The sequence below is a fragment of the Peromyscus leucopus genome, chromosome 6, assembly GCF_004664715.2.
Source record: "Peromyscus leucopus breed LL Stock chromosome 6, UCI_PerLeu_2.1, whole genome shotgun sequence".
In the NCBI taxonomy this organism is placed as follows: Eukaryota; Metazoa; Chordata; class Mammalia; order Rodentia; family Cricetidae; genus Peromyscus; species Peromyscus leucopus.
Window position 1 is genome coordinate 72,279,882 of NC_051068.1, and position 18,350 is coordinate 72,298,231.

The window sequence follows — 18,350 nt, forward strand, 5'->3', positions numbered from 1 at the left end:
AACGGACCGGTAGTGGAAAGCTTTGGAGCTGTTTCCGGCCACCTCAGCGGGAAGCGGAGACGCCAGCAGCTAGCTGTTGGGGAGCTGAGCGGGAGGTGTGACTGGCCACCGCGGGAGAAGGCAGGGCAGTGACTGCGGCGGCCGCGTCTCCATAGTCCGGGAAGATGGTGCTGCTGACAATGATCGCCCGCGTGGCGGACGGGCTTCCGCTGGCCGCCTCGATGCAGGAGGACGAACAGGTAAGCTGCGGCCGGAGCCCCGAGCCCTCCGGTCCCCGCGAGCTCGCCTTGCTCCCAGCTATGGATTCCTTCCTTGGACCAGCGAGACCCTGGCGACCTCGCAGGCACTCCCTCCTCCTCCCCCGAAGCTCTTTTGCCGTGTGCTGGCGGAGATACGACCTAGGATTAGAAGTCTTGGTCGAAGCAGTTAGAGTTTGGTGTTACCTGTCCCCCTTGAGACAAAAAGCTCCGGAGAAAGGATGTCTTTGGCTGATTGTGATCACCCACCCAGTTTGAGATGAGTTGTTACGGGGCTTTCTTAAAATTCAGGACTTTTCGTTTTCTGCTGCTGTTAAGGCTGTTGACTGATACATCTCGGGGAAGATCAACCCCTTATTTCTTCACCTCGTTTTCCTGTAGCACCTGATCCTTGACCTAGCCTGATGACATCTTTTGAAAGCGGATGAGGTAACATTGCCACTTATAAAGTTGTCAAAGTTCAGTACAGTGCCTGCCTTCACAGTTATGCCTGATTTTCACCCGCTCTAATAAAGTGTATTGCTCAAATGAGCCCAAGAATGTGATCTGAACAAGGGAGATGGGGGGTGGCATCTTCGTGGAAGACACGCACTTTGAGAAATATTTTTTCCCATGAGGGGGTAGCAGTTGGGTAGAAAGGGCAGAATCTGGTCAGTTGCATTGAATTCTAATGGAGGGGGGTGACCAAAGTGGATTTGAAATGCTGTTTATTATTATTGGGCCACTAGTTTCTGCTTTGATAATTTTCTGAAAAAATCATTGATTGTTTCATAATTTTAAACTTCGTATTTACTTGTTGTCGATCCGCCAAAATGGATTGCTTTGTTTCATTGACAAGAAATTCTTCACAGAAGTGTTTTTGTGATTGTCATTCCATCATTTTCCTTTAGTGATTTCAAGTCTAAGTAATAAATATCCTTTCTAAACTTTTCATGGCTGCAAAAAGCATCCGCCTTAGACTCATTTTTACCATCGTAATGGTATGCAGAATGTTCTAGAGTGCCTAGCACACAGCAGCACTGTCCCGAGCCTGCTGAGTGCAGTATTTCTTCAGTCCTCACACCACCCGTGTTAGAGTGCTGCTCTTACTTACCACCCTTGGTAGAGAGGGAAGCAGCGAGGCTTACAGAGAATAGGCCACTTGCTTAAAGTCAGAGAGCTAACAAGTTAGGGGAAGGGGTCTGTTTTTACCTGTCACTGTTCACATTTGGGACTGGATGATTCTTCGATGTGAGAGACTGTCCTAGGCCTTGTAGGATGATGTCCCCTAATATCCTGATGGCAGTAGCACATTTCCTGTCCTCTTGTTTTAACAACTTGGACTACTTCTAGACGTTTCCAAAAGTTCCTTTGGGGACAAAGTCAGTCCTAGTTGAGAATTGCTGATTATAGTAATCAGCTACTGTTTTCTCATCAGTATCAGTTTGGTTCTAGACCAGAAACTTAGTTCCTAACCACTGTTCTGTTTTTGAAATTGGGGCATGTTCTATATAGCTGGAGCTTGCCTTGAATTGATTCCTCTTCTTTAGCCTCTTGAATGCTAGAATTACAAGAATATACCACCATATCCAACTCAGAAATAACTTTTTTTTGTTTTGTTTTGTTTTTCGAACATTTCTCTGTGTAGCGCCTTTCTGAATCACTTGTAGCAGTGGTCGAACTCACAGAGATCCCTGCTCTGTCCGATCTGATTAAAGCGTGCGCAAGCTCAGAAATAACTTTTAAGACATAGATTATCTTGACCAAATAGTTATATATTAAATCCTCTAATTGTCCAAGCCAAAGTAATTCATGTGCTTTTAATTATTTGTACTGATACTCAGTAGGTTATTTTTAGGTATTTACTAGGTGCCAGTGCCTATATATGCTATTAACTGCCTTATCACTGAAGATGACTGGTTTTTCAGATAATGCGGTGGAGAATAGCACCTATAATATAGACAGAGCATTTTATACAGTGTTGACTATGTGCTTTACTAGAAATTTAGGCTTAGGGCAGATAGGTGAACTTTTCTTCACAAACCCAGGCTCGCTGACTGATGATTCTATTCCTTTCTTCCTCCTTTCTCTTTCTCTTTCTCTTCCTCTTTCTTTTTCCCTTCCTTCCTTCCTTCCTTCCTTCCTTCCTTCCTTCCTTCCTTCCTTCCTTCCTTCCTTCCTTCCCTCTCTCTCTCTCTCTGTAAGGACATGTTTTTTCTTTTTAGGATGGTTACAGTTTCTTTTGTCTACCTTTCTAACTACCTTACAATTAATTGTATTTGCTTTCATTTGCACTAGTGCTGGAAGGGCAGTTCAGCTTTGGGAAAGACGTTAGAACTAGCCGGGAGACGACAGGGAGCGCTAGACAGGGAGCGCTAGTAAACCAAGTAACCTGCTGTACACTTGAACTCCCCTGATTTAAGGGCTGTTACTATGATTACCTGTAGAGGAAAATGACTGGTTCTTGGTCGATCTGGCCTTTGACCAGCTGAGTTTATCAAGGAGCTATACATGATAAGACCTTAGCTAAACATTCTTAGAGAATACAATGATCTTTAGCAGTGCTAAAGTATGTGGGAAGTGGAAGGTGATAGAAAGGATGAGGTCATCGTCCATGATACCCTGATGGGGTGGAACTTGGCTGTTAGGAAGCCGTTTAGGGGTCACCCATGCTGTAATGAACCTCTCACCCATGCTTTGTAAATATACCCGGTATATTCATCGGTTTGTAAAACAAATCCAAATCTGAAATGTTCTTAGAAAGGTAAAAGATGATATTGGGTAGCAGTAGTTGTCTACTAGGCCTAGGTAAGATGGGAAAAATACCGAGATTCTGAGGCAAATCACTGTCTTGTACCTTGTAATACAAAGTCAATCCTAAGTATACTAGATGACCCCAAATATACCAGTGGCGGACCTCAAGTTTGCTTATGGCAAAGCCAGCTGTCTTCATTCTCTTCACTATTGGATTACTAACATGTCTTTTTTTTTTTTTTTTTTGGTTTTTCGAGACGGGTTTCTTGTGCTTTCACTTTCGGGACTTGTAGCCCGGCCTCGAACAGAGTGCCTGCTCGAGTGTGGATAGCGTGGCAGGTACATGTTTTAGCAGTGTTTGATTTCTTCTACATGAACTGGGAAGCACAATCAGGGCATCTAGGTATTTTTAGCTGAGCTAACTAACTGACTGTGAGCCCTTTGTGGCTTTGACATTGAAAGCAGGCTACATTGTCTGTAAAGCAGTGATTATGTTGTTTTTGTGGGGTCTTGGTCAACATAGCTCCTTGGGCTTTTCATGTGAATTACATGATTGACAAGACATTGTCTAGAAGGTGGATCTACACTGAAACAATTTTAATCATGTAAGTGGAATGTCCTAGTGCTTGAGGCAGGGGGCTGTGTGGTTAGATTATCGAGGTCAAATCCTAGCCCCATAGAGTCCTTGGCCAAATTTGGTTTCTAAAGTATAATATTGGAATAATAATTCTAATCACCTCCTAGAGTAATTATGATGATTTAATTAGTTAAATTATGTAAAATGTTCAGAATAGTTCCTGACAGAAAATGAGTGTTAACTTTATTTCTGAAGTGTCTTTACAAATTCTAGCCTGTCTTTAAATTTACACACCAGAATTACACATAGCACTCTTTGTACAAAGATGCAGTGAACAGGGATGAATGAATAGTTTTTATACTGTAGAAGTAATCCATGCTTATTTGGAAAGTTTAGTGACTTATATAGTCAAAAAGTCCAAGGTGCTAATGATGTTTATTTCCTATAATCTGTACTCAAATATTCTCATATTTCCCCCTCTCTTCCCTCCTCCCTGTGTGTATGTAAAATTAAATAATGAGCTATACTGTAAGACTGACTTCATTTTCCCTCTTAACAGGTCTATGTGCTGAATATTGTCTCATATCATTAAATATTTTAGTGCCTGCGTAGTAGTTTACTGTGTGAATATGTTAAAAAAATTATTGTTATCCACAATGATTTTGTTCTTAGGAATGGTAATGCTGGCTGAGCCAGCATTAGTGTTGATTGTCACACTGTAATCTCTATGTAGATTTGTCCACAGTGCATGATATTGCTTTGTTTTTTGCAAATTTTGAAATTGTAGCATACTTCCAACCATGATTTCTTATGATGGGTATGACTTTTAGTTCTGTTCTCTCAGGTTGTAGTAATGTTTATGTTATGTCTTACAAAGTTGGGAAATTTGCACCAATTTTTATTTGATTGGCAGGATTGTTTTGTTTGTTTATGAATTGTTTGTTTTGTTTTGGATTTTTTCTTTTGCCATCATTTTCTTCAGCTGTGCCTTAAGGTATTCATCTGCCTTTAGCAATTGAAAAAACAGTGTTATTTTATTGATTTAGGAGTGAAGATTGAGCATAAGTATTTTCTCAGATCATTAGGGGATTCCATTATCACTTTAGTAACAATCCCAACATTAGTTGGATCAAGTGCTGTTGTACGTTCAGATCTCTTCAAGCCACATAATGTCATACAGATTGGTAAATACCATTCACATATGAAAATAGGATGTTGTGCAGTAGTTTTTACTGACTGAAAGTATGTGATAATATTTACTAACATGTCTGGCTGACCAGTCATGGATGGACGCATGCATGCATACTACTTAATATGATTATTATAAGGTACTATTTAATGTGTGAATTGATATAATATCCACATATATACATATATTGATACAGAAGCATTTCTCAAACAAATAGCATTATAACAGATCATTGCCATAATAGGTAAATCCACAGTTAGTGCATTGAGTAGACTCTGCCTGACTCTGGCTTACCTTATGCTTATTTATTACCTCATTTATATTAAAATTCTAGGTCACCATCTTTCTGTACTTGTACCTTTGCAGACCTGCCATGATATAACTGCCTCCTTGTTTCTACTATTAGCTCAGTGGTATACTGTCTAGAAGCTTAATGTTTCCTGAGGTGTCCCTCCCAGACTGTGGGAGAACTAATATAACCACTTTCATTTCAGCATTATGAGATACCTTCCAAAGGAAGGCTAGTCTGTCTTTTAATACAAAATAAGTCATTCCAAAAATGGGATAATTAGGACTTTGTGTCACATGGCAATGTGTGTGACTGGTTGGCTAATAAACATCAAAAGAAACTGGGAAGTCCAAGATGACAAGGCTAGCAGATTTGGTGTCTGCTTTTAGTTCATAGATAGCAACTCTGTGTGGGTCTTCCTGTGGTACAGGGCCAAATTGGCTTTCTGGGGTTTCACACAGGAACATCAACCTCAGTGATTAGCATTCTCTCATCATAACTGACCATCTCCCAAAGGCTTCACTTCCTTACCATCAGCTTGGTGGTGAAATTCTCAGCTTAAAGATCTGGACAGCAGAGACCTTCAGACCATAGCTAGCAGAAAGTCCTCCCCCCTCCCAGGAAGAGGGTGAATTAGCAGTATATATTTGTTTCTCACTCTTCATGCCCTGCTTTCCTTCTCCTTAACCTTAGTAGGTTAATAAGGTAAGACATTTATCCTTTCCAAATGACGTGACTACATTATGACCCTCCTTTTCCTCTACAGAAATTGCTCAGAGAAATACTCACGATACCATTTGAGTGTTAGCCTTTTGGCATATGTCACTCTTTATTCAAATTTGCTGCCTAAACTGGAGAATCAAATAGATTCATGTAATAAAGGACAGCTGGCCTTTTTGCCTGGTTGCAGTGGTAGCATCCACAGAGTTTTCAATCACAGGCATGCAGAGAGAGTTCTACTTAAATGCTCTTCCACTTTTGTGGAAGATTCTGTTGATACTCCAGCTAAAAAATGAGATTCACCAGTCTTTGGTTCTCAGAACTTTCTCCAGGATGTGTCATGGGATGTATAGTTTCATTCCCATAACTCTGAGGGAAATGGGTGAGGAGGAGGGTAGTGAGCTAATAGCAAAAAGAACACTGAGTGCCTTATGTAAAATGGATATGCACACTTTTGCTTCTTAGCAGTTAAGTACTGGGGTCTTGGAAAAACTAGGAGTTAGGTTTTCTTATTTGTTCTAAAAGTAAGACATTTTTCTTCATTGAAATGAATCTTGTTGACCGCTAAGTGAAGGACCTTATTTATGTAGTAGTCTTGTGATGTCACGATGCCTCTAACAGATACGGCTTTGTGTGTATGTGTGTTAAGTTCTTCAATGAAGTTATCTTCTTTCAGTCAGGCCGAGACCTCCAGCAGTATCAGAGCCAGGCTAAGCAACTCTTTCGAAAGTTGAATGACCAGTCCCCTACCAGATGTACCTTGGAAGCAGGAGCCATGACTTTTCAGTGAGTATAGCTCTGATTTCCTTGTGATCATTCAAGTATGAAATTCAGTGACGTAATCCCCTATAAGAATAGAATGGCAGGGACTGGGAAGATGGCTCAGTGGTTAAGAGCACTAACTTTTCTTGTAGAGGACCCGAGCTAGTTCCCAACACCCATATCAAGTGGCTCACAACCACCTGTAATTCTAGCTCCCCGGCATCGATGCCCTCTTGTACCCTTTGAGGTTACCTCAACTCACACACATACCACCCCCCATATACTCTATCTTTAAATGTGCATTTAACAATAAATGCACACACATAATTTTTAAAGATCTTTAAAACTATAATAATGTGTTGTTTCCTCATGTGATGCTTTGTGTGGGAGTGTGTACGTGTGCGCTTGAGTGTGCGGGCCAGAAGACCACCTTGGGTGACATCCTCAGGTTCTATCCACCATGTTCTTTTTTTCTTTTCACAACAAATCTCTCTCACTGGCCTGGAACTCCCAAGTGGGCTAAGCTAGCTGGCCAGGGAGCCCAGGGACCTTTGCCGTCTCCTTCTCCAGTGCTGGTTATAAATGTGTGCCACCATACCTGGCTCTTAAAACAAACATGTATTCTAGAGACAAACTTGGAGCTTCCAGCTTGCAAGGCATGTAGTGTACGAACTAAGCCATCTCCCCAGCCCAGATAGTAACAGTTTCTTAAACGTAAACTGCTCTAAAAACACAGTCTCTCTATGGAAGCGCTTTTTCTGGCTCTCTCCCTAGAAAGCTGAAATTTTAGTTTTTTTAAGTTAAGGTGCTTAACAGTAATTTAACTTGTTAACCTGTGTCCAACAAACTCTATACTTAGCACTCAATCATAGGTAACTTCTTGCTTTAGGAACATCTTGGAGCCAGACACAAATAGCTAGTACTCCTGCTCAAAGACTTACTAAACAGTGTTACTGACCAGTTCACATAACATCTCCAAGCCCTGGTTTTCTCTTCAAAGGATTTCTGTACAAGGACTTTGAGGAGACGCATACATAGTAGCATCTTGCTTGATTCATAGAGAACAGACAATAAATATTGAAACACTATAAGAAAATTGAAAAGCATCTAAGTCAGTGGCCGTAGAAGTGGTGGGTTTCTGTTTGGTTTGTATTCCCGGGGTTGAACTCAATGCCCTCATGCGTGCTGGGCAAGTACCCTACCCCTGAAGGATGTCTCCAGCCACTCCATGTTACGGACGGTGCACTAAGCCAAGGGAGGGCTGGAAGGGACGGTGTTACCTTCTCAGCACTGTACCGGAGAACCTACCAGAAGCAAATTAAGGGGAGAAGGGTTTATTTCTGCCTCCTAGAGTGTCAGCAGGAAAGTCAGAGTGGGCAGGGCTTGAGGCCGCTGCTCCTACTGCATCTGCAGGCAGGAAGTAGAGAGGAATGCTGCTGCCCAGCACGCTCCATCCTTCCTACTCAGTCCCAGATGTCAGCCCACGGAGCCCTGATGTCCAGGGTTGATCTTCCATCTCAGTTAACTCAGTGAAGAAACTCCCTCAACGATGTGCCCAGGGGTTCTCCTAGGCAAGTCTAGATCCTGTCAAGTTGACAGTCAGTATCAACCATCACAGGAACTCTACTGGATTTTTAATTATCTACAGATAATTGGTGTTAAATAACACAGGAAAGATGCTATAGAAGATCAAAGGAAAATACGAAAGATCAACTGAGTGAGCTTCATGATGACAGCATTTCGGGCAGTGAGGTCTGTTAGGACGAGGAGGAGCTGCTTGGGTGAGCTGCAAACAGCTCATAAACAAGCGCTGCAACCAAAGTACTTGAGCTTATCAAAACCAAGCATGCTCTAAAAAGAGAACGGGAGACACACATTTTATAAGGAAATTACATAGTATCTAAGGCATTTGCAAAGATACTTTAATTTAAACACCAAAATAATAAATAATAATAATAATAATAGCCATTTGGCCATAAGAGATAGCATGCATCTGTAGTCTGAGCCAGTCTGGAGGCTAAGGCAGGAGAGCTGTGTGAGCTCATGAGCTGAGACCAGCCTAGACAACTTAGCCAAGAGAATGCATATATATTCATTTAATTATATGATACAGTTATCGTCCCTGTCCACAGGCTCTGCCTCTGTGGAAGCCATGTCTATAGCAAAGGACCATGCATTGAGAATGTTTTTAAAACGTGTCTGTTCTAAACAGATGTGGGTTTTGTGGAGTTTTTTTTTTTTTCTTATCATTATATTTTCTTATCATCATAATTATTCCCTAAACAATATAACAGCTGTTAAGAGGTTGTTTATACTCTACTAGGTATTTAAGATGATTTGAAGTCTACAAAAAGATAGACATGAATTTTGTGCAAATATTGTTCCACCTTATATTAGGAACTTAGACATTTTCCAATTTTAGTAACTCTGGGTATCCTAGAAGTAATCCCCTGCAGATACTGTAGGATGACTCTGTGTGTGTGCGTGTGTGTGCGTGTGTGTGTGTGTGTGTGTGTGTGTGTGTGTGTGTGTGTTTTCACGTGAAATAGAGAACAAAAGACCTAGGAAATACTTTGTGGACCTAGAAAGAAATTTTCTTGTGATTCCTGTAGGCCTTTCACAGTCGTGGGTTTTTCTGCTGAAGAGCTAGTAAGGGTTCTTCTTCGCCAGAGCCTTGTTGTCTTCATGTGTGCTCCTACCTCCTAATGAGCCAACCTTCTTCCTAACAGAGGCACATTCAGACCAGCACGGTGCTTTAGAGCAGGGCTCGCTAAACTATCCCACTTGCTTTTCTGCTCACGAAATTTTGACAAGACTGGGTATGTACGTACATAAAATAGGTACACAAATTAAACCTTTACTCATCATAAACTGTTCAAAAATTTATTTTTAAGTAATTCATTGGTGTACAAGTAAATTTATTTAGTTAAAATAAGCAAATTTACATGCTCATGAGATGTTTTGTATTTTTACATAAAAGATTGAGGATTGACTAAATTTTGACTCTGCAGGGTATAGAGCATCATCAGTGTTTTTCAGAGTTTATCTTCATTTTGATTTTATAATCTTGAGTGCTGAGGACACTGCTTTGCATAAATATGTAGTACAAAATGGTAGAAATATGGTTAAGGCCATTTCAGAAATTGGTGTGAATTCTGTCCAGGTTTCAAGACAAAATTCATTTAATGATTTTTTTTTTTTTTTAATGCAACTCAAGTCAGCAACTCAAACAGATTTTAAAATCAAGCATGGCTAATAGTAAAATGTATACTACTTTGTAGTTACAAAGTGCGGAATAATGACAGGAAAGTGTCTTTGTTTTCTATTATCAAATCATCATTTTTTCTCTAAGAGCAGAAAACTTCCAATGTACCACATAGGAACACTTCAGCTCATGACACAGCAGTCTCAGATCTGAGCTCATGTGTTCTGGGTATTTGCTGGCATGTGTCTTGACATCCTGTGCAGTGCAAAGGATGTGCATGTTCAGAAACAAGACTGCAGTAAAAGCACACTATGCATTGTTGTAAAGTCCTGATAGAAATACCTTGGCTCCATACATGTTCCATTTTTCATTTTGTTTTTGCTCATTCAGAGTTGCCAGATTTTCACAGTTCCATATGGGGTCACAAGCCACCAGTTGAGAAAGCTGGGCTTTAGAACAAGAAATGTAAATGAAGTGCTTTGAAGAAAGCAATACATTCCTATTTGAGTGTTTGAAGAAAGGGACTAGAAGATAAGTGACTACAAAAATTTCAGAGAGAAAAGAACTTACAGAGGCTTGAACATCTGAGAAGGAACAGAATTTCTCCAGGTGTATAAAAGCACCACAGTGAGAAAGAACAGCTTAAGCAGGTGTGCGGGGTCTAGTTTGTTCGAGGCACCATGCCATTTGACTGTGGTATAGTGTGACTTAGCAATTCATCTGAAAGGCTATCAACACTGCCAGAGTATGACTTTATGTTACTGGATTTGTGTGTCCCTGTAGCTTTGAAGTAGGGCAGTAAGTCCCGTTGATTTCTCTGGGAATGACACCAGCGTCATAAATGACAGTGCAGATTAAAGTCAAGGAGGTCAGTTGATCCAGGTGCCCGTGCAAGTGGTAGGACAGCCGTGTTGTTAAACATCACTGTACCCGAGAGAGCACCAAGTCTTCAGACGTTCCTTTGTGGGGCTCCAGGATGCCTCAGGAGTCAGGAACAGAAGGCGGGATGGGAGTTTGTGTCAGACAGACACTGTGATTTTTAACCACCTAAACCAAAGAACCTCTGACCTTGTCCTCTGCACACATAAGCCCCGTTAGTATATGTTTTGTTGGAATAAAGAGTACTGTGACTAAAAGGTTTGAAAGGCTCTTAGTAGCTTAACTTTTCCCCAAGAATATTCCATAGTCACAAAGCCCCTTCCCAGAACACCAGAGAGCTCACTGTCACAAAAAGGAGTCAATTCCATTGTTGAATGGTTTTCCAGGTGACTAGAGTTCTTCTGTACCAGGGTTTTTCTTTTGGGAAACCAACCAGCTCCCAAATCATGACAGGGAGACTTATCACTCACTAGCTTAGGCACATTTCTGGCTAGCTCTTTTAACTTAAATCAACCTGTTTCTCTTTATCTACCTTTTGCCTCAGGGCTTTCTACTTTTTTCCTGTATGGTAGCTGCCTGGCTAGCCCCGGCCATCTCCCTTTCTTTCTCCCTCATTCTCTTCTCCCTTCTCTCATTCTCCTCTTACTTATTCTCTCTGCCTGCCAGCCTCGCTTAGCCCTCTCCTGCCTAGCTGTTGGCCATCCCGCTTTTTATTGGACCAGTCAGGTGCCTTAGGCAGGCAAGGTGAAACAGCAACACATCTTTCCATAATTAAACAAATGCAACAGAAGCAAATGCAACACATCTTTACATTGTTAAAGGCAGCAGAAGCAAAGGTAACACACCTTTGCCTAGTTGAAATAATATTCCACAACATTCTTCTGGCCAGAAGTAGGTAGCTTGACTATTTTTGAGGTGGCTTTTTTCTATGCCAGTAAACATTATCTCATTTAACTTCTAACTTTTTTCTCCATAAATTCTTAGTTCTATTTTATGTTGTGACTGGAAGGACTTTAATATGTGTACACTAATATTTTTGTCATACATGGTCATAGGATGGATGGAGTCATCATGCCTGTAGCTTTCAAAAATAACCTCTTAGGTATTAACATATATTAATTGAAAAATTGTATAATGAATAAACAATTACAATGTGCCTACTCTCTTCTGGGTATTTTTTTCTATTTACTTTTATGTATATGAGTGTTTTTCCTCTGTGTGTGTGTATGTGTGTGTGCACGTGTGCGTTCGTGCGTGCGTGCTTGCTTGCATGCCTGGTGCCCACAGGGGTCCGAAGAGGCGTTCAAGTTCTCTGGAACTGGAGCTAGAGATGGTTGTGAGCTACCCTGTGGATGCTGGGAATGAACTCAGATCCTCTGCAAGAACAAGTGTTCCTCAGTGCTGAGACACCCATGCCAGCCCCGTTTTTTTGGATCTGTGTTTAGTAGTGGGAAGACAGTTGACTTCTTGGTTCTAACAATCCGTGATCTGAAGTGAACCCTTTGACTTGGACCAGATGTTTACACAAGCTGATGGAGTCCTAAAAGTCAGCCTCCACACGCAGTACGGTCCCTCCGTGAGTAACCGTGTCTTGCTCTTTCCTCCAGCTACATTATTGAGCAGGGGGTGTGTTACTTGGTCTTGTGTGAAGCTGCTTTCCCTAAGAAGTTGGCCTTTGCTTACCTGGAAGACTTGCACTCAGAATTTGATGAGCAGCATGGGAAGAAGGTGCCCACTGTGTCCAGGCCCTATTCCTTCATCGAGTTTGGTAAGACTGGACCCTGCATTTCTCTCTTAAGGAGTAAACATTGTGGAGAAACCCTTTGATACACTGGTTATAATGTTGACGTGTTTTCCCCTGGAATTTGCCTGGGAAGGGTTTGATTCTGTCCCTTCTCCAAATGTACCTTTTTGTCTTTTTGAATGAAGAAGTCTTCCTTCTTATTAGTAAATTCCTCTAGTCTTTTGTCTTTTTCCCCATGTGCCTTTTTGTTGGTTAGTTTGTGTGACAAATTCTACATAACAGTATACTTGACTACCCTATCATAGCTGAGTTCTTTAATCTGTAGGCTCACACAGTAAGAATAATTCTATGGAAATCTGAATTTGAAAATCAGGAAAAATGATGATTGGTGTTTTGTTTTGTTTTTTTTCCCAGTAGAATAAGAACCTCTAATTAGAAAATATATGGTATTTGAAAACCCTGTTTGTTACCTTCAGAAGTAGCAAGTGTGAGTGTCTGTACTTGCACAGGAATTAGGGGAAAGTTCAGCACCAGTCAGACCTGTAAAAGATTGTGCTCTTAGTAGGTCAAAGGAAATGGCCTGTGCATGATAAGCATTGAGAGCTAGAACAGGCAGAGTCAGAATACATTGCTGAAATCCTTAGTCAAAAGAGAAACATCTTTATGTCTTGGAATTTCTAAAGTTTTCAAGTTTGTTAGATAGGTACATCATCTTGCTTTTAGTAATATAGAGAAAATGGCCAAATGCTAATTTTTATGATTTTTTGGTTTTTTGAGACAGGGTTTCTCTGTGTTGTTTTGGTGCCTGTCCTGGATCTCACGCTGTAGACCAGGCTGGCCTCGAACTCACAGAGATCCGCCTGGCTCTGCCTCCCGAGTGCTGGGATTAAAGGCATGCGCCACCACCGCCTGGCGATTTATAGTTTTTTAAATGATATTTTCTGGATAACAAGTTTAGTAAATCCAAGGGAATAATAAGACAAGTGTATCAAGGTCACAAAGGAAATAGATGGCTTACCCAAATAAGCTTCAGGTGAATAAAGACAGAAACAGACTGCAGTTCCACGTATAGTGACTCAGGACCATGAGCAGTATAGTTGTTCCCATCCTCAGAAGGAAGATGTCAAGGGAAGGAGCAGCTTCTGAGCTGAAAGGGAGAGCATTTAGGGGCAGACCAGCTTGAAGGAGCAGAAGCTTTTAGTGGAGGAACACTGCTAGTCCGTGCTCCACGGAGCTCAGCGTCCCAGAGTGCAGGAGGATGGAGCGGGGATTGAAAGCCAAGTCAGGGATCAGCAGCATAGCGGTAGATTGTTTTGGCAAGAGTTGAAAATATTTCTGATATGCCATCCCCACAGTTTTGAGAAATGCAGACAACTAGGCTACAGGTGGATGAAACTATGGTTCTGTATTGGTGATTTTGCAGGTTTTGATCACGTTTGATTTGGGGTAAATTTGGAAAGTATACTGCTGCTCTAACTCTGGCCATTTTAGGCTGTGATGATAAAGTGTTGACAGTGTTAGTTATTTCAGGGGATGTGTAGAATTAAGTAATGAAACCCAAAGGGTCTCTGAATATAGTTTGAAATTTTTCTGTCTTCAGTAATGGTTTACTAAATGGGTCTTAATATCTCTATGGATTCTGGTAGTAATTGCCTCAAACTCAGAGGTGTCCCAGGGACAGTTCACCTGAATGGTCATCTTAACATTTTACAAAGAGGTCAAAGCCAACAGCGGACAGATGGCAGGTGTAGGAATAAACTCAAGACAGTGGCCAGTGGCCAGTCTTGGAATAAACTCAAGTTCTGATTACCTCTTCAGTGGCTTGATGGACAGGGAAATTGTTAATGGTTACTTATCATCATTCTAGATACCTTCATTCAGAAAACCAAGAAACTCTACATTGATAGTCGTGCTCGGAGAAATCTAGGCTCCATCAACACTGAATTGCAAGATGTGCAGAGGATCATGGTTGCCAACATTGAAGAAGTCTTGCAGCGGGGAGAAGCACTCTCAGGTATGAAAGCAAAGTAAGAGAACAGCTTGTCGGAGTCTAGCTGGGACTCTCAGAATTGACTACACAGCAAAGCTTCCAGTATGGTGGGGATTTTCACCTTGCGTGATTAGTTCTGTGCACTAAAACAGTGTAAAGGACTCACAGAAGCAGTTACTGTTTCTAAGAATGTGCAAAATTTAGTAAATTAAATACAGAAACATTTGTGCAAGGTCGTAGTCAAGGATGTGATAGAGCCTTGATGTCTCCTTGGGAAGCATTATTGGGGCTCGGTCAGGGTTATGAAATGCCATTTTCATCAAGACATTCCTCTTCTGAGACTATAAAAAGATCTAGTCTGCTCTCAGCTTCCTTCCTTCAGTTTTTAAGTGTCTGTTGTATGGAAGGTGTTGTGCTTTATAGACAGAAAATGGGGAGGATACAAATATGTGTCACTCTGTCTCAGCCAAGTCAGCTTCCTTGGTGTTCTAAGCAGTGCATTCTGACTGCGTATCACCTGGCCTTGCAGGAGCTGGCTCTTGAAGATGCTCGCCCTGGTCCTTGTAGCTCAGCCCACATTGATCTCCTACTTGAACTCCTAAAATACTCCCTTACACAATCTTTAGCATGCACTAGTACAACATGTATTTGTTTTTACTTAGTTTTATGTGTGCACATGAGTGTGGAAGCAAGGTCAGCTTTAAGTGTGTTCCTCAAGCAGCATTCACCTTGGTTTTCTGAGACAGTCTATCCCTGGCTTGGTTTTCCAATTATAATTGGTTTTCCAATTATGTGAGGCTGGCTGACCCAGGGATCCATAGGGATAGTGATCCATAGGGATCCACCTACCTGACGCTCATTGCTGAAATTACACACATGTGCCACTTTTGCTGACTTTTTATGTCAGTTCTGGGAACTCGAACCCAGGTCCTCTTGCTTACCCGGCAGACACTTCCCTGTCCAAGCTGTCTCCTAAGCTGTTTACTAAAACATATTTGCCAGATTTTTAAAAACCTTTTGTATGTGTATGTGTTTTATTATATATGTGTATATGACTGTGTGTGCATACTTGCTATGGATACATATGGAAGTCAGAGGCAACCTCAAATATTGACCCTTGCCTTCTGCCTTTTATGTATTTTAGACATTTTTCTTTTTTCTTTTTTTTTTTTTTTTTTTTTCAAGACAGGGTTTCTCTGTGTTGCTGTAGCTGTCCTGGACTTGCTCTGTAGACGAGGCTGGCCTCGAACTCACAGAGGTCTACCTCCTGAATGCTGGGATTAAAGGCATACTCCAGCACTCTCTGCCCTCTCCCCCTCTTTTTTTTTTAAAATTCAGACAGTGTCTTACTATATAGCTCTGACTGGCCTTGAACTCACAGAAATACACGTGCCTTTACCTCCCAAGTTCTGGGATTAAAAGCATGTGCCACAACCTTGAAGTGGTGATGCATACCTTTAATCCTGGCACTCGAGAGGCAGAGGCAGAAGATCTCTGTGAGTTCAAGATCAGCCTGGTCTACAAAGCAGTGAGTTCCAGGACAGCTAAGGCTGTTACACCAAGAAACCCTGTCTTGAACAAGGACAAAAACCAAAAAGTATGTGCCACCACATCACAAGACAGTGTCTCTTGTCTTTGCATGTGCCAAACTGGCTGGCCTGTGAGCTTCTGGGAATTCTCACATCGTCTCCTGTCCTCCTGCTTCAGAGGTACAGCTTCTGACTTTAGGTGGATTCTGGGAACGGAACTCAGGTTCTCTGCTTGTGTGGCAAATGCTTATCCATTGAGTCTTCTCCCTAGTAAAATATGTGTACTTGTTTTTGTGTTTTTGAGATGGTCTTTTAAAAAATGTTTGGATTCATTTTATTTTATGCTTATGAGTGTTTTGCCTGCCTATATGTATGTCCACCGTGTGTGCATGTGTGCACACTCAACAGAGAGCAGAAGAGGGCATCAGATCCTCTGGAACTGGAGTTATAAATAGTTGTAAGCCACCATGTGGGTGCTAGGAACTGAACCTCTTTCCTCTACAAGAGCAGCGGGTCCTTTTAACAACTGAACCATCTTTCCAGTCCCTTGAGACAGGGTCTTACTATGTAGCCATGACTCCCCTGGATCCATTTGCTTCTGTATCCTAAATGCTGGCATTACAGGTGTGTCCCACTACACCCAGTTTATGTAGACATATTTAAAGTAAATTAAGCCAGTATGTAAAATTTAAGTGATGTGACTGAATTATCTAGAGTAATTTTAATTATAGCTAGCTAGACAGATTAAATATATGTGATATTTAATGTTATTTGAACATTGATATGTACATGTAAGCTCTTCACTTGTGTGTGCTTGTATGTTTGTTTTTGTATTTGCGTGTATGTAGTGTTTGCAATGTTTGGGTGTGTGAATGCATGCAGTTGTATGTCTGTGCTTGGGTGTGTGGAGGCCAGATGTTGATGTTCTGGTACGTCTCTACTGCTCTCCACCTTATTTATTAAGTCAGGATCTTTCACTGAGCTAGAGCTCTGATTCAGCTGCCAATGAGCTCCTGGGATTTGTCTGTCTCTGCTCCCTAGTGCTGCGCTTTCAGACACATGTCATACTGTAGTTGGAATTATCTCAGTCCTGCCCGGCCCACAGCCACTCAGACCCAAATAAACACACACAGGCTAATATTATTAGAAACTGCTCGCCATTAGCTCAGGCCTACCACTGACTAGCTCTTACACTTAAACTCAGCCATTTCTGTTAATCTGTATGTCGCCACGTGTTCCATGCTTTACCTGTGTGCCTGTTATATGCTGCTGTCTGGACAGTGGGCCGGAGTCTGCTGGCTCAGCCTTCCTGTTCCCAGAATTCTCTCTCTGTTTGTCGCCTCCGCCTGGCTACTGGCCAGTCGTCATTTTATTTATACAGAGTCGATATCCACAGCATTCCCCCCTTCCTTTTTTTTTCAAAAAAGAAGTTTTAACTTTAACATAGTAAAATTTACATGTAACAGAATAATTATCAAGCAAGAATTACAGTTATAATATTTGGTCTATTTGTATTTGGCAAAATTAAAGAGGATGTTCTATCTATCCTATATTTGTGAGTCTAAGGTTTCATATCTGACTTATCTTTTATCATAACTAAGGAAATTATAACCATCTAGTCTTCAACTACATCAAAGACCTCAGAAGGATATAATATTACCTGAGAAATGGGGAGAACACAAGCATCTTTAGGAGTCTTGCAGGGTCTTGGCAGCCTAGACATTCATCCAAGGTTCTTTGTAAAGTTGGGGCATCTGTCTTCAGTCCACAGGCCTAGAGTCTCTCAGTCACTTTTCTCTGTGTCCTGTAGAATGTCTGGAGTTTCCTCTGTGAAGCAGGAACCTGAAGGACCATTTTATCAAGCAAAGTTCAGTGGTCACCTTCCTATGGTCCTGCATGTCCAGTCAATCAAGCAGTCTAGGCAAGAACAGTTTCTTGCCCAAATGACTGTTTTTTGCCAAGAAGAAGATAAACTCCATATAGAGAGTCTTTGATGCCCATCTCCTCTCTGAAGTAAATGGGTGCTGTCAGGAGCAGACATGTCTCACTGTCCAGAAAGTCTAAATTTTTAAAAACATTTTAAAATGCCATATTCTGTAGGTCTTGAAGTGTTTAAAGACAACCTATCTGTCTGAAATATATCTATATATACCTAGAAAACTAAATAACATGACTATAAGTTTGATTATCATAGAAAGACTAATTATTAATCTGTATTTCTTAATTATCCATTACAATCTAAATGAGTTACAAAACATAATACCTTAAACAAGAGTAGAAATATATATATAGTAGACCTGTGCTCGCTTCGGCAGCATATATATATAAATAATATAAAATATATATATTAGACCAAAATCAACTCTAAATTTGTATCAATAAACTAAAATCTATACCAATGTAAACATTTTAAACAAGTTCTTTAAAAGTAGGTTCAATAATCTACCCTTTTATTTATCATATATATATATATATC

At 41.0% G+C, this 18,350-nt stretch overlaps 1 protein-coding gene across 1 annotated transcript; it reads left to right on the top strand.

The window, feature by feature from the left end:
- Window positions 1–14,669, top strand: LOC114680921 (vesicle-trafficking protein SEC22b). Its single transcript, XM_028854105.2, has 4 exons — window positions 1–239; window positions 6,442–6,551; window positions 12,219–12,379; window positions 14,223–14,669. The coding sequence occupies exons 1-4, from the start codon at window positions 165–167 to the stop codon at window positions 14,384–14,386; spliced, it is 510 nt and encodes a 169-aa protein (XP_028709938.1). The 5' UTR covers window positions 1–164; the 3' UTR covers window positions 14,387–14,669.
- The last annotated feature ends 3,681 nt before the right edge of the window (window positions 14,670–18,350 follow it).

What these genes read in the sequence shown, in the direction of transcription:
- LOC114680921 (XM_028854105.2), top strand. Translation starts at nt 165, where the DNA reads ATGGTGCTGCTGACAATGATCGCCCGCGTGGCGGACGGGCTTCCGCTG. An exon ending in CGATGCAGGAGGACGAACAG is followed by an intron (nt 240 to 6,441) that starts GTAAGCTGCGGC and finishes ATCTTCTTTCAG; the next exon opens with TCAGGCCGAGACCTCCAGCA. An exon ending in CTATTCCTTCATCGAGTTTG is followed by an intron (nt 12,380 to 14,222) that starts GTAAGACTGGAC and finishes TCATCATTCTAG; the next exon opens with ATACCTTCATTCAGAAAACC.